General features: G+C 30.9%; 1 protein-coding gene across 1 annotated transcript; it reads left to right on the top strand.

Moving 5' to 3' along the window:
* Window positions 1-948: 948 nt before the first annotated feature.
* LOC149374318 (uncharacterized) lies at window positions 949-1,815 on the top strand. Its single transcript, XM_089594010.1, has 4 exons — window positions 949-1,053; window positions 1,155-1,305; window positions 1,384-1,533; window positions 1,631-1,815. The coding sequence occupies exons 1-4, from the start codon at window positions 949-951 to the stop codon at window positions 1,813-1,815; spliced, it is 591 nt and encodes a 196-aa protein (XP_089450136.1).
* The last annotated feature ends 14,016 nt before the right edge of the window (window positions 1,816-15,831 follow it).

Genomic DNA, 15,831 nt, shown 5'->3' with positions numbered 1-15,831 from the left:
TTTGCTAGTTCTTAGTTTTATTAAGAAATGCAATATTTTTCAGGGTGGATAATTATGGTGGCAATTTTAATTTTTTATCACATCCATTAAACTCAATATCTAGAACCTATAGCCGAACGACAAGTAGCTTACAAATAGATAATATTTCGATCGTTAATGATGGAATTTACACACTTACAGCTAAAAGCATTGCGGGAAAAAAGAACATAACATTTCATCTTAAAGTTCTTGGTACACATAATATTTTCATCACTAAAGTACCATTTACCTATGGAACAGCACATCACTTGAAAATGTTTATAATGAGACAGTTGATTCGTACGACAAAATTTAAAATCCTAGTAGTTTGAGATACTTCAGCTTTTGGTGTTAAAAGCTAACAGCGTTTTATCACATGCTCATAACTGCCATCATTTTTAGAATAAGTCATGATGCGTTGTGAATTTTCATAATATCACAAAATTTTTAATTTCCATGTGACGAGTAAGTAATGTGTCAATTTCATTCAAATTTTTAAAAAACCGTCCTCATATCATGGATACGAAAGGTATTATAAATGCTTACTTGTTCGAGTACTCTTGACCAAGTAATATATAGCTACGTTGTGTTACGCTTTGAATTCTTGTTAGTTTTAACAGCATATTCTTATGCATTTGCTTTATTAAAGAAAAACTTTGACGAAAATCAGATTTAGTAAAGTGATGATTGTGTTTCAAAGGTGTCAGCTCATCCATATTCAAAAAAATTGGTAGTCTGCTTAATTTGACTTAATTTTGTGTCACTCTCATAATACAATACAGTATAATATTCGTTTTAATGTACATTTTATTATTATTTTAATATTTTTCTGTAACAATGTTCCCACTATTTTATTTTTTTTGAGATAAGCCAACTGTAAGGTTTGATCCAAGTTATTTAAAAGAATACTATAGCTTTAACCAGACTGCAATGTTTGTTTGCCTTGTTAAAAGTAATCGCAAGTTCAATATATCATGGAGCTATGTGAGTAACCCGAGGAAGCTCGAACATATTGATGAAACCTCTAAACTACAGGTTTGTTCGTTGTAAAAAGCAGAACTTTGTTAATTTACATTGATGATTTTAAATAACACTTTAAAGTATGACAAATAACAATTATTTAAATTGTGCTATAGTATGTAAGCGATGAGAACACAAATGCACAAAGTAAAAGTAATGGAAATGAGTCCATAGTTACCATAAGACCTCAAACGAAGTCAACAATCAAATGCACGGCTTGCAATAGTTATGGATGCAACAGCGATAAACATTATATTTATGTTACAGGTATAAAATTTTAATCCAGCTAGTTCCATAAAATTTAGGATTTAATATATTTTTTAACGCTCATATCCTTATTGAAAGACGGAGATCCCAATAAGGCTTATGGAATTATACAGACGAAAACGAAGTTTCGCGAAGGTCAAAATATTTCTCTAGTATGTGCTGCTATCAATTATATGTATTCCAAAGTCTACTGGCGTGATGATAAAAACAAGAAACTTGAAGATTCTGGTCAGTTCTAGATTTATGTTGAACGAGCAATTAATCAAACTTCAAAGGCGTCATAGTTAATCTAAACTTAAATAATCTTGATCTTTGAATGTTTTAGAAAGAATACACGTCATGTTTGAAGAAACTAACTTAACTCATCGTGCCATTATGTCTATTAGTAATGTCAGTCATTCAGATGAAAGGAATTACTATTGTGTAGCAAAAAATTTGTGGTATAAGGAAATGTCAGAAGAATATTCTCTTCAAATAAATGGTACGAGTGAAAAAAATTTTGGTTTCTAGAATTATCGCGGTGCAAGTTACTTTTATAAACTTTCGTTATATAAGTATTAAGTCGTTTAGTCTAACGATTTTTATTTATAGTTCCGGCTTACTTTGTTCGTGGAAATATTGATAACGTTGCAATAACACGATTGGCGAAAGACCCTGAAAATCCTGTCCATTTATCATGTTACTTTGAAGGCACGCCAACACCTAATATAACTTGGTTCAAAGATGGAACACCTTTGAAGTCATCAAAACAAATCAATTTTGAAGAGAGAAATCAGAAATTAATCATAAGATATCTTTTAGAACGCGATCGTGGAAATTATTCATGTGTTGCAGACAATGGCTTCTGGCCAGTTACAAAATCTCAAACAATTATTGTAAAAGGTAACGATTGCCAATGAATTTAACTGTCCTTTACTACTCAGGAAAAAAATGAATGGTTCCTAACATGTGATGAGAGCACTGCATTTCGCAGAAAAAACTTATGTTCAACTAAATAAGTTCTTTACAGTCAAAAACAAAATATTTTATATTTGATAGTTTTTAAATAAAGTTATGCATGGTTTCTCTTAAAAAATCAAGCTTCTATTGTAAAAAATTGGTGAAGTAGTTGTTTTGGCAACTTTAAAACAATGTTATTCCTGACTAAAATTTTTTTTTTTTATTATATTTTGAAAATAATTAGTAGCAGTTGGTCTTCTGAATTGTACAACAAATATATTTATTAACTTTATTTTTCTAATAAAAAGGAAGTAATAGTGTGATAATTAAAGCCATTTATTTTTACTACAGAAAATCAAAAACTTTACTTTTAGATTGTACTGATAGTGTGGTCGTTTACAATTCTTGTATCTCTTTCAATTCATTTTTATTTGAAGGCACAATATAGAAAGGTAATTAAAAAAGTGTAATAATGTTTAAAGCACTAACACTAAAGGAATCAAACCTGTAGCTAAATAAAATTTTGATCATCCAATCAATGGAAATCTCAAGTTCAAAGAAAATAAACTGTTAAAAGCGGGTTTTACGCATTTCGAAGAAGGAGCAGTTGATCTTATGAACCCAGAGCTTACAGTAGATGATCAAGCAGATCTTCTGCCGTATAACAAAAGATGGGAGATTTCCAGAGAGAACGTGATATTAGGTAAAAATTTATAAACTTATCCCACTCACTCTGTCTCCATAAAAAAAATGTGAAATATTAGCATTATAGTAATATGTAATAGTGTAAAACATCTTATTCTTTTAATTCAAGCTAAAAAAATTGAAAGTGGAGCTTTTGGAGTCGTGTATACATCAGAAGAAAATGGAATTATTGCTGAAAAGTCTATTTCAAATTGGCTGTGAAAACAGTTCGCCAAAAAGGAGATCTAATATAACTAATCTAATAGAACTTTTGGTAATCGTTGAGTTTTGCCGATTTGGAAACTTGCAAAGCTATCTTTTGTGTCATCGAAAAAGTTTCATCAATCAAATTGATTCGAATACGAGTAAAATAAATACACGTATAGAAAAAAATGTTAAAAGGTATTGGTTTAACTACTTACTAACGTTACTTTTTTAAAGCACTAGAAAATTTTTAATAATTGGTCCTCGTGAATACTTAGAATTTTTTAGAAATTTATCACAATCTACTGTTTTATATCATCTATAATCTCCCAAAAATGCTATCCCTATTACTAACCCTATTAATCGACATTATTTCTAATGGTATAGTTGCTATCCTTAAGTGTGACATAAATCCATATTTTATTTTGCCTCTTGATTTATTTTTAGTACATGTACGTTACAATTTTTCCATGTTCTATTTACATTTTTTTTTTTATTAAATTTTTCGCTGTACGATGTGAGTATATTCTGTTGAATGTTCGTCTCATTCCAAAATAACGCCATTTCATATGCTTTCATTTATTTAATGGTTAATTCTTTTGGTAAGATTATTTCATTTTTATAATTTCTTATTCGTTTGCAACAAATACAACTATTATCAATTATCTTTCGTTTTAGTTTTTGTAACATTTTTTTTCTTGTTGATCTTTTTTCACTTTGTCTACTTTTATTAAATTTACTATTTTTAGCACATTTTATGCCCTAATTGGTTCTATACCAGATTTATAGTAAGACAATCGACTTCAAAGTTATATTTTTCTGGTAAATATTTTATTTCGAAATCGAATCGTAATAGGTAGTATGTAAACTTACCCAGTTCTGCATCAGTTATTACTTGAATACTAAAATGTTACAAAAGTTTGTGATTGAAATTTAACACTTCAAAACATTTTTCGATCAACCTAATGTTCCCAATAATGTATTACTTCTTTAATTGCAAAATATTCAAAATGTATATTTTTTTTATGTTTCTTTCAGTATTTTTGAAAAAAATGCCACTGGTTTTTTCCGCATTTTCTGAACTTGTATTAATACTGCACCCATGCCTCCAAGTGAAGCATCTTTATACATATACTCTAATGGAACAATTGTTATCATACATCTCTAGAGCTAGTTTTAGGCATAATAATTTTTTATCGGTGGAAAGGATTTTTCGCATTTTTCATACCAAATTTTAGTATATATTCATGGTAAAAACTAATTTTTCACTGATTCATTACAAATGAGCTTTTTTTTAATTTCAATCTAAGTCCTTCCTTGCTGATACTTTTTGCAGACTAAATGGTAAGCAAGTTCACTGATATTTTCCTTCTCGTGTTATGAAGCTGGTTTTTTTGTGTCTTTTATTATTAGTGAAATCGATAAAAATGCATAATTTATGTATAAGATCGTTCAGTATTTAAGGTTTTCCGTTTTTTATTACTGTATCACCAATGAGTGGAGAAAGTTGTGCTAATAGTATAATTATTTTGTTCAGATTTCTACAGTCGATGCATCATTGAGATCTTTTCCCTTCATCTTTCTAAACAGCCAGAGCCACTGGTGCTGCAAAGGACTGCAAGATTCGTTGACTAAGTTTTTTCTAATAATTTTACTATTTGCTATTCTTTTTTTATTTTGTCGTTTATCATATATCTATAAAGCCATTTACAACAATATTTTTTGACTGATATACGGTATCTATCCTTCATTTACAGTCTTTCACTATTCTTACATCATATTTATTTTTTGCAATAGTTATTTACGTAACAAGTATAGAAAAGATGATTTCCCGCACGAGTCGTGATTGACTCGCACAAGTGGCTGGAGTTGACGGGAACGAGTGCCAGTTGAGCACATGATTGCGTATCACGAGTGTGATCGTAATTCAAACAATGAGATCATGCTTTGTTTCAAAACATTAAAAGGGTTAAAACAGCCTGTATCTATAAAAAAGTATGTAATGTATTTAGTGTTTTTTTTTTTTGTAGAAAGATGTGAAGAACCAAACATACAAAAAAGTTGTTGATATTTCGTGCTAAGAAATTCAATGTTTTTGGTTAGACAAAAACTGGTAAAATCACGTTTTAACTACTCTATAAACGTAGGAACATTCCTCATGTGGTTTCTTTTATTTTATTTATTTATTATTATTATTTTTTATGTATTTATTTATGTTGTATTGATTCTCGAAAATTAAAAATAATGAAACGATTAATCATTAGACTATATTTCGTTGCTTTAGAACTATAAAAATTTGAAAGATCATAAGATATTTTATAACTAAATATACCAAGATGGAAAATAAAACAAGAGTACATGCATGTGGGTTGATATAATATACTTATGTAGATTTACGAACACAATCATTAAAATATCTCCAGAATTTCTTGATGATAGTTATTCAGCAATAACAGTTTAATTTAAAAAATCGAACATAAAATTAATACACAGAATCAAAATCACCACTCCCTTACATCGATTTCTTCAAACGCTTTCGATACCATAATAAGCTACAGTTCCACGGAATAGACACCACTCGCTTGCGTGCACGTACCCTACGTTTACATCCATAAGTTGCACGTGCAGTATACGCCCCGATTGTCATAACGCCTGTAGTCTGCAATGCATATGAATCGAGTCCACAACTCACCCGTACAGTAGAGGCAGAAATTCAAGATACACTGATATTATACTCCGGTGCGTTAAAAACGGCCTTTTGTACGAGAAACACACGTTAAAATCGTCTGTAAGTATGCGGGTGCGCGAATTTTTTCGACACCCTCCCCTCCCTGCAGCCGCGCACACGCGGAGATTGTATCCGGTGGCTGCAGCTGTACACGCATAACATGCGCAAGTCCTTACGGCGTTGCACAGAGAGCTACACTGAAGGTTTGCAGTTTCTTGGGAGTTGTTTATGTTCACGAGATAAGCCCATTCGATCCCGCCATGAGAAAAAAGGGTGCATGTGTACAAACGTATAACTCCCGCGTCTCCCGATCTATCTTTTGCAGCGATGAGACGTAAGGTCCTTCGGACGCGGCGGGGCTTTTGAGATCTTTGCATGACTGTTTTTTTACGTGTTGTTACGGTTTTCTTTTTTTATGTCTTTCAGCTGTCAAGGTGGATCGATTGCTTCGATGTGAGTTCGTACTATGTTGCGGAATAGTCAAACACTGTTTTTACTCAGTACTAGGTATGTTAATTTTTGTTTTAAACGGACATTAGAAAATAATGAATATGATTCTATACCAAAAACTCAGTGTTAAAAAGTATATCTATGCACAATCAAAAAAATCTGCCATGGATCGACGGACCTAAGTATACCAAAAGTGATACTCAAATCAAAAAGATAACGAATATTGTCAACTATACAAAAAAACGTTTTATGCACAGTATCGCTAATAATATTCATTGCAAGAAAAAAAAAAAAAAAAAAAAATACTCGAGAGCACCCCTTAGATCTCATGAAAAGTATAATAGTAAGCCCGCACGTGAGCACAAAAAATAAAAAACCGTGGCATGCACGGTTTTCCCATGCATCGTTCGCATGAGTTTCGGCTATAATACTGTATGTTACGCAGTAACTGATCGAATGCACTCCCCGCATTTTTCTTATTCTCGGATTAGCGCAACGGTAGACGTTATTTAGTCCAAACTGTACGTAGATTATTGCCAAGCGGTAATTTTATCCTCGTTGCAGATACGTACATGCATTTTTCGCATACATAGCAGGTTCACTCGTTCCAGAATTGCGAAGTTCACATTCGACTCTAAAAAGGATCGCACTAATTATACTCAATGTGAGTTTTTAAACAGATCAAAAATTATTTTATCAAATCAAATTATTTCCTTAAATCATTAGAAATTCTATGTCATCTAACTGAAAAATCATAAGGCAACATGGTGGCACGTGTTTATTTGATTTTCATTGATGGTTGATAATTAGGTTGCAATAGGGGTAGATGGAGCACTTTAGTTAAAGTAAAATTAAGTATTTATTTTGCAAAATAATTGCATTACGCTTATATTTTTGAATGTTATACATTACAGTTGTCAATATACATCAAAACAAGTACGAATATACTAAGAAGTGATAAAAATTACGTGCAAAAAATACGCTAACAATTATTTTTACAATGCTATTTTAGAATCATCATAAAATGTAGGATATATAGAACTTTTGAAATTATGAAATACTGAGCCGTAAATTTACATTGCCAACTTCATTGGAACAGCTCCAATTAGCACTGAATCATTATTGTAGCAATTTTTTCATATAATTAATGTATTAAAGCAGTCTAGAGCTGACTAGAGCTGGCCTGAACTGACATATCGAAAAAATTCACTTTTTGCAGAACACACTTCATTTATTCATCCCGAGGAGCGCTCAACATACCCCCAAATTAATATTTCTTTCGATGGATCATTATTACATTACGAATGTTACAATAATACTATTTCATGAAACTTATGACCAATAGATTTAATTACGCATACAATTTTTCATATAATTTTTAAATTTCATGCCTTTTTAATAAAATGAAGTGGGAAAAAAACCATTTTTTTTTGTTAAAAAACCATGTTTCAGGTTTTTAAAAAAATCTTTATTGGAAAAAACACGGTTTTATTAAGCTTTTTTGCAAAAAATTAGCCTAGACTCTACACTTCCGTCTACATTTTTTTTTGTTTTAAAATAATAACACTTGCTTTAATTACCTCAGTGCCCTATGAACCTTAGCCTCCACTATACTTGTGTCTATCTATTAAACTAGTCTTGGCCTAAGAATAATTATCAGTTTTTTCTCCATCTAAGAGTGTTATTACAAACTACTTACAATATTTATATCCTTTTCCCAATAGGTGCCAGCTTCACATTTTTCAAAATCGAATTATCCTCCACCTTTGCGCTTATGACGTGGGATGAAAACAAAAATATCTAGTGAAAACTTCTCTTCTCTCAAAATAACATCCATTTGAAGTACACCTAGTGATCAGCATAACGCTCAAATTCGTCCTTAGTGACTCCAAATGTATTATTTCAATGTATTATTCTAATGTCATGCAAATCGCAAACTATTACACGTAACCACGCACACACAGTTCTTGTGCTTTGAATATTGATGTAGCCCACATTACGGGGGTGGTGATAAATTAAAATTCAGTCCACGTGATTTTCATACCATGCGAGGATAGAAAAGTTTTCCAGCCGCAAAGGAACGCGCGAAACAAGCTATCCACCACACAATAACACAACTCGCACCATTCTTTATATAACACCGTTCCGCTTGCGCGAGAAAAGCTCGCCTCAAGCTTTTTAATTTGAAAAATTAACATGTTAATCATTACTCCGGGCACTGGATACTTTTGCTCTCTGCACTGTGTGTACCTCGAAATTTCCCTACTATAACCACTCTTATTAGAAAAAAAGTACAATGGAATTACTATTATCGTTGCGTGCATTTACAAATACCAGCGGGATGAGAATTTACGTAGGAAAAGCTCGTCGAGACGAAGCTTCTGGCCGAGCACGGCGACATACTGCAAACAATAAGCAAGGCCAGAACAACCTTTACTAAGGAGTTGCATTGTCGAGAGTGTGCTAATTACTCGTTGGGCTCTACTTCGAGCTTAGGTAACATTTTGGTTAGATGTGAAGAGGGGTATTAGAAATACATTTTTGAAGTAGTAACAAATTTTTAACTTTCAATCTTAGTTTCTCAATTATCCATTTTACATTTGAATTTCTAACTTGAATAGTAGCTATTGATCTCAGTTCTTCGCGATGCCAAAATTTGGTATTAATATATAAAAGAGAAAGATGAGAATAGATTACTTATAATTAAATTCGCTGACAAATCATGCAGAAAATATTTCCTTTTTAAACAATATCTGATGCAACTAGGCAAAAAAGATTATATCCGTTTTTACAATAACCTTAAACTTGCATATAAGTTTTACTTTTGTAGAAAGATAGTTTTTTTATGGTTATATAAACAAGTATATAATGATATTTCATATGCATAAACCCAAAATTGAATTGTTCTTATTGATTGCACTGTAAAACATACTTAAAAGCAACAGAAAACATCAGTCAATAGTCAACCTGTTTAATTTTTCTTTTGAAATAAGTTTTTTTGGTATTTATCATGATATCGTTAATCGCTTTGATAAAAAAGTAACCATCAGTCGATTGTACGTGGATGTGTATATAGGTAATGCCTATAGTTTGACACATGAACTGCACATACAGTGTATGTACATACACACAATTTCTAAAGAAAAGATTACATCCCTGTGCTTTTTTTTCTTCTTTTCCTTCATGTATTAAAGTCATTACCTTCTGCTTCTGTGACAGACGTTAGTGTTCCAACTTCTACTGACACGTAATTCAAACTCCCTTAAGTACTCTGAACTATTCACTTTTGTCTTTGTTGTTGTTGTTGTTGTTAACTGTTGGCGGTAATAAAAGAATGATTGCTTTAAATTGTCTGAGAACCTGGATGCAGATTCCCGGTATCAATTGTTAAGGTGACCAAGATAGAAGACCATTCAAGAAATCACAAGTACGAGGTGTCACGTCGTACGTCGTCTTTTGACTTTCTCCTTCTCAATCCTCGGAGCCTCAGCAAACGGCTAGTCCGAATACTCCGATAATCTACGAAACTAAGCAAAGCTAAATGTATTTTTAATTATCGACACTCGCCGGTGGGAGGGGGGAGATAGAGGCTTGTAAATGCGTTGCTGAGGCATCGTTGGTTTCTAAAATACACGCATTGAACTTACCGACGTAGTGGTACGGCGACAGGGTCGCAGTTCCATCAATCAGAGAAGTTAAGCAGCATGGGCCGCGGCGGACACTTGGATGGGTGACCGTTCTAGAGGGTACCATCGTTGGGTCTGTACTCTTAATCTTCAAGAGTTGATTAACTGTCTCTTTGTGGCCGTGGGATACTACGATCGGGGGGTGAACAGGAGTTAGTCCTGGTGTCTATACGTAGACATCTAGTCGTCGTAACTCCTGGTTCACCTTTTGTTTTTTTTTCTTTGCTTTTTTTTTTGTTTTTCAATTTTTTTTTTTTTTTTTTTTTTTTTGTTCTTTTTTTCGGAGATCGTTCGTCAATTTTATTGGGATGACATTGTAAAATTATAATTAATATCATAACTTTCAAGTGAATGTGAGAAATATTGTAAATGATTTGTTAATTTTCGAATCATTACCTATCTCTACTTGAATTAATATATTCTTTTTATTTTTGCATCTTGACAAATCTATGTATAACTGCCCGTGAGAGAATAATGGTTTTCTTAAATATAAACCTATTTTATCGAGAATTTGACCTACAGGTTTATTGATAGTCATAGAAAATGCTACAACTATTGAAAATTACTTACAATATGAAATGAAAGGTAGTGAAGAGGTGTTTCCAGTCTTTAAAACTTTAAGTCTAATTTTTCTCTAGTTATTGTTTCTCCTCCTGAGTTGTATTTCAATAATTTAGTAATTCTTAATCGTGTACCATTACATAAACTATCTTAAATACTTAAATTCCTAATTAGCATAACTATTTTACCAATTTTTAAATTAAGCTCATAAGGTGGTAAACCTTCACAGATATTATTTAACATTTCTATTGGAAAGTTTATATAAATACATCATTTTACGATTACTTAATTAATGGTAGTGAATCGAAACAAGTGGAGTCTCTATCTGATCTGGGTGTTACTCTTGATTCCTCTTGATCCTTCAAATACCATATCAGCAAAGTCATCTGTAAATGCTTTAAGCTCTTGAGCTTCGTACAACGAACTACACGTAATTTCTCACTACCACAGTCCATTCTACACTTATTTAAGTCTTTAATATTTCCACATATAACTTATGCCTCGGTTGATTTGTCCCCTTACGTTCATCAAAGTTTTTCTCAGCTCAACAGTATACTACATGGCACTCTCAGTTGCTTCCTATAAAACTGATTCTCCCGTAGCATACACTAATCACAATTATTCTCCTTATCTATCTTATTACTCGCTTTTTACCTTTGAAAATTTACATAAATACTATGACGCACTATTTATCTTTAGGCTTACCCAAAATCTCATCAAATGCCCTAAACTGCTTGCACTATTCTCTGTATGTCAAAAATACTCAACATAACCTCGGAAATGCCCGATATATAACAGAACAGACCTACAATTACCGTTATCCGAAATCTGTCTGAAACTGATAATATACATGTTTTAATAAATAATCTCCGGAAAATCTTTCTTTTTAATCAATAGCTTGTTTCTTCATACATCATTTTACTTTCCAGACTTCTCAATTATTTTCTTTACGCTAGCTCTAATTTCATAACATTTTTTCTTATTTATCTATTAATACTCCTAATATCTAGCCAGCTTACTCAACTATTTAATATTTAATACTTAATAAATTCAATACCAACTGTAAGATAAGATTAAGTAATATCATTATCTATGATAGGCCTGCACACAGTAGAGATAGTATAGAGTAGGTAAGGGCCGTGGGTATAAGATACGAGGTCTCGGGGGTTCAATGCCCTTTGAAAACTTTTTTTTTTTTTTTTTTTTTAGAACGAAGTTCTTTATGTCTCGTACTGGGGGGGCTGGAATTTTAAAAACGTCAGATTTCCATAAAACGGAAGTTGCTTACAAGAAGTCTCTTCCTCCTGAAAAAAAATTTTTTTCTCAATAATAAATTTAAAAAAACAATAAATTTAATCCACATAAATATGGTTATGTAGATTACATCGAATAAGGCGCGTTATTACGCATTAAATATTAGTATTTTATACATTTGATGCATAAAACACCGACCAATTTTTTTTAAACCTGATTTTTTTTGGCATTAAAATAATGCTAACAACTACTGTTATAAACAAATTATTTGATAAATAAATAAATTATTAAAATAAACATACACAATAGAGTTACGGAACGTACCAATGGTGTTTAAGGGCGCTTATTTCGAATTTGACAGAAAAATTACGTTACAATATCACATAATTATATAACCATAGTAATTTATTAAACCAATAATATGAAAAATAACTAATTAGTTATTTTTAGTAACTAGTTAGTTATTCTAATTAGTTGGTCCCATGACCCATTTATACCCTGGTTTGTTTCTTTTAATTTGTTTTTTTTTTAATTTCTTGTTTTATTTTTTTTTTTCATTTCTTCTTTTATTTTTTTTCATACTTCATTTTATTATTTTTTCATATTTTATTTCATTATTTTTTCATATTTCATTTATTACTTTTTAAAAATTTTTTTTCATTTATTGTTTTATTTTTTTTTATTTCTTGTTTTTTTTTTCATATTTTATTTCATTATTTTTTTTATATTTCATTTTAATACTTTTTTTTTTATTTTTTTTCATTTCTTGTTTTATTTTTTTTTTTCATTTTTTGTTTTATTTTTTTTTTTTTATTTCTTGTTTTATTTTTTTTCATATTTCATTTCGTTACTTTTTCATACTTCATTTTATTCCTTTTTTTTTCATTTCTTTGTATTTCCTTCATTTCTTTTTTTTTACTTTTCTATTTAATCTTTTTTTTTCATTCCCTTTTTTATTCCATTTTTTTTTTTCATTCCATTGTATTTATTCATGTCTTTTTTGCTTTAATTTCATTTTAATTTCTTGTTTCATTTCATTAATTTTTTGTTTTATTTTTTTTCTCACTTATTTTTTTGCAATTGTATAGCCAATTAATACAATTTCGTTTTATTTTCATGTAATTACTTAATGACATTTTGCCATTATTTGTTTATCAAATTCAAAATAAGCGCCCTTCAAAACCATTAAAATGATATGTAACTCGAAATATTCATATATAATGATGTTACATATTTATTTATTATTGATTTAATAATTTACTATATTTATATAATTATGTGACATTGTAACATAATTTGTTTGTCGCATTTGAAATAAGCGCCTTTAAAATTAAAAACCATTGATACGTTCTTCAACTCTATTGTATATGTTTATTTTAATAATTTATTTATTTTAATAATTTATTTATTTGTTAAATAATTTATTTATAGCAGTAATTATTAGCATAATATGCCAAAAAAACATCAGGATTAAACAAAATCGGTCGGTATTTTATGCATCAAATGCATAAAATACTGATATTTAATGCGTAATAACGCGCCTTATTCAATGTAATCTACGCAACCATATTTATGCTAATTATATTTTTTTTTTTTTTAATTTATTATTGAGGAAAAAATTTTTTTTCAGGAGGAAGAGACTTCTTGTAAGCAACTTCCGTTTTATGGAAATCTGACGTTTTGAAAATTCCAGCCCCTAAGCACGCGACATAAAGAACTTCATTTTAAAAAATAATTAAAAAAATAATTTATCATTAGTTGAATGTACTATCAGGGAAGGCATATGAAAAATAAGTTACGAACCACAGGATAAGTACAAGATACCGATCACTTTATTCGGCAGCGCTCGTAGAAGAGTGGGTAAGATACTCGACTCGAGTACAGGAGGTCGCGGGTACAAATTTCGTTATTGAAAAGTGTGTTTTTTTGTTTGTTTTTTTTTTGTGTGTGTGCAGGAGAGTAACGCGGCAGGGTTGGAAGATATATGGCGGGGTGAGGGGAAGTGTGTAGGGAATTGACGGTGAGGGCTATGGGGTAAGGGGGGACACTTAGGAGGAAGAAACTTCCAGTAAACCACTTCCGTTTCGTCAAATCTGTCGGTTTTAAAATTCCAGCCTCCCCAGTACGCGACGTAAAGAACTTCATTCTAAAAAAAATAAAAAAATGAAATGAAAAAAAAAATAAAAAAAGGAAATGAAATAAAAATACAGGAAATTTAATTTTAAGAAATGAAAAAAACGAAATGCATTAAAAAAAAAGAAATATTAAAGAAAAAATAAGAATGAAATGGAGTATGAAAAAAACAATGAAATGAAATTAAAAAAGACATGGAAAAACATAATGTAATAAAAAAAAAAAAATTAAATAAAAAAGGGAATAAATAAAAGAAAATTAAATAGAAAAATAAAATAAAATGAAATATAGGAAATACAAAAAAAAGTAATGAAATGAAATATGAAATAATAATGGAATGAAATATGAAATAATAATGAAATGAAATATGAAAAAAAATGAAACAAAAAATGAAAAAAACAAACAAACTAAAAGAAACAAACCAGGGGGTATAAATGGGTCATGGGACCCACCGTAAGAACAAAGTTCTTTTAACATGAGATTGATGAGATGAGTGTAAAGACACATAATTTCTCAGGTAACAAACTGTATTTAAGCAAGACGTACTCACGAAGTTCAACCATCGTGAGTACTGAACTAAATTTTCTTAGGTTTTTTTAAATTCGTTTTTTAAGTTTTTGTTTTAGTGAACTACATGAATGCAGTACTTATTTTTGTATAGCTTCGTTCCTCCTATGGGTCTCGCGCCCCTCTTGTTACCTGAGAAATTGTGTGTTTTTATACTCATCTCATGTTAAAAGAACTTCGTTCTTGCCGTGGGTCCCATGACCCATTTATACCGCCTGGTTTGTTTCTTTTATTTTTTTATTTTTTTAAGAATTGATTAAAAGAAAAGGAAATAAGATTCATATAATTAAAAATGTGTGGCATGGTGATGTGGTGTGGCATCATGTAGTGTTTAGGAAACCGGAAGTACGTCACGAGGGGCGAGAGAAACAGGGAGAATCAAGCAAAATCCATTTCCATCACACTTTTTCTCAAGGTTAAAATCTGAAATCGTTGATTTACCCCTGCGCATAACGCGTCTATAGAAGTATAACTTCAAAAATCAATTCTTATTTAAAACAAGCACGTTTGTATTGTTGGATTGTAATAAATACATATCTTCACGTTGATAAAAGATTTTTCCCTTAAGGTGGTTCTTCACGATGGTGCCGTATCAAAGCGACACGGGACCCTGTGGTTTTCTAATTTTCGATTAGCGTATTATTTGCAACATAAAATATGTTTTACTGGCACTTGACTATAATATCATTGCATTTACATACAAATAAACATGCTAATAAAGTCAGAGTAAGAGTTATGAAAAAATTTTTTTTTGACGCAAGGTTCTGAAAATGGCATGTACGCTCCTACTCAAGCAGACGTTGCCGCCGATTTCTGCATGATCGATAACTGATTACGTTTACGATTAAATATCGTATACTATTTCCCTGATTAGCCCATACTTTTATTATACTATTAGAAAGCTGAAAAGTTCTTCTTTCACTACAAACTTTTTCTATTACGATCTTAAGTCTACTTTACGAGATATTACATGATATCGTAGTATGGAAAAGTAACCTACATAAGAATACATGTTAAAAGTGCATTTTTTGACTGACTTGTTTTCAAAAATTTGCCTGATAAAGGGACTTGAAATTTTAAGAGAAGATGCCTTATAACTTTAATAACAATCCCTCCAAGTTTCCCTGTAAGTTTAAGTAAATGGGTTAGGTGAAGAACCACCTTAAACTTTCTTCACTGAAGATTTCACTCGCATACTTGCACTATGATATGAATAAGGTCTACACGATGAATTGAAATCATACACTCTGAGCATGCACTAGAATACGTTGAGCCTGGATCTTGCCTTATCAGTCACGCCATTGTCGAATCCAGATTTTC

The sequence above is a fragment of the Copidosoma floridanum genome, unplaced genomic scaffold, assembly GCF_036245765.1.
Source record: "Copidosoma floridanum isolate Cflo_tuat_1 unplaced genomic scaffold, Cflo_Japanese_pri ptg000020l, whole genome shotgun sequence".
NCBI classification, from domain to species: Eukaryota; Metazoa; Arthropoda; class Insecta; order Hymenoptera; family Encyrtidae; genus Copidosoma; species Copidosoma floridanum.
The sequence above is the reverse complement of the archived record's forward strand: the minus strand, read 5'-3'. Positions and strand labels throughout refer to the sequence as shown.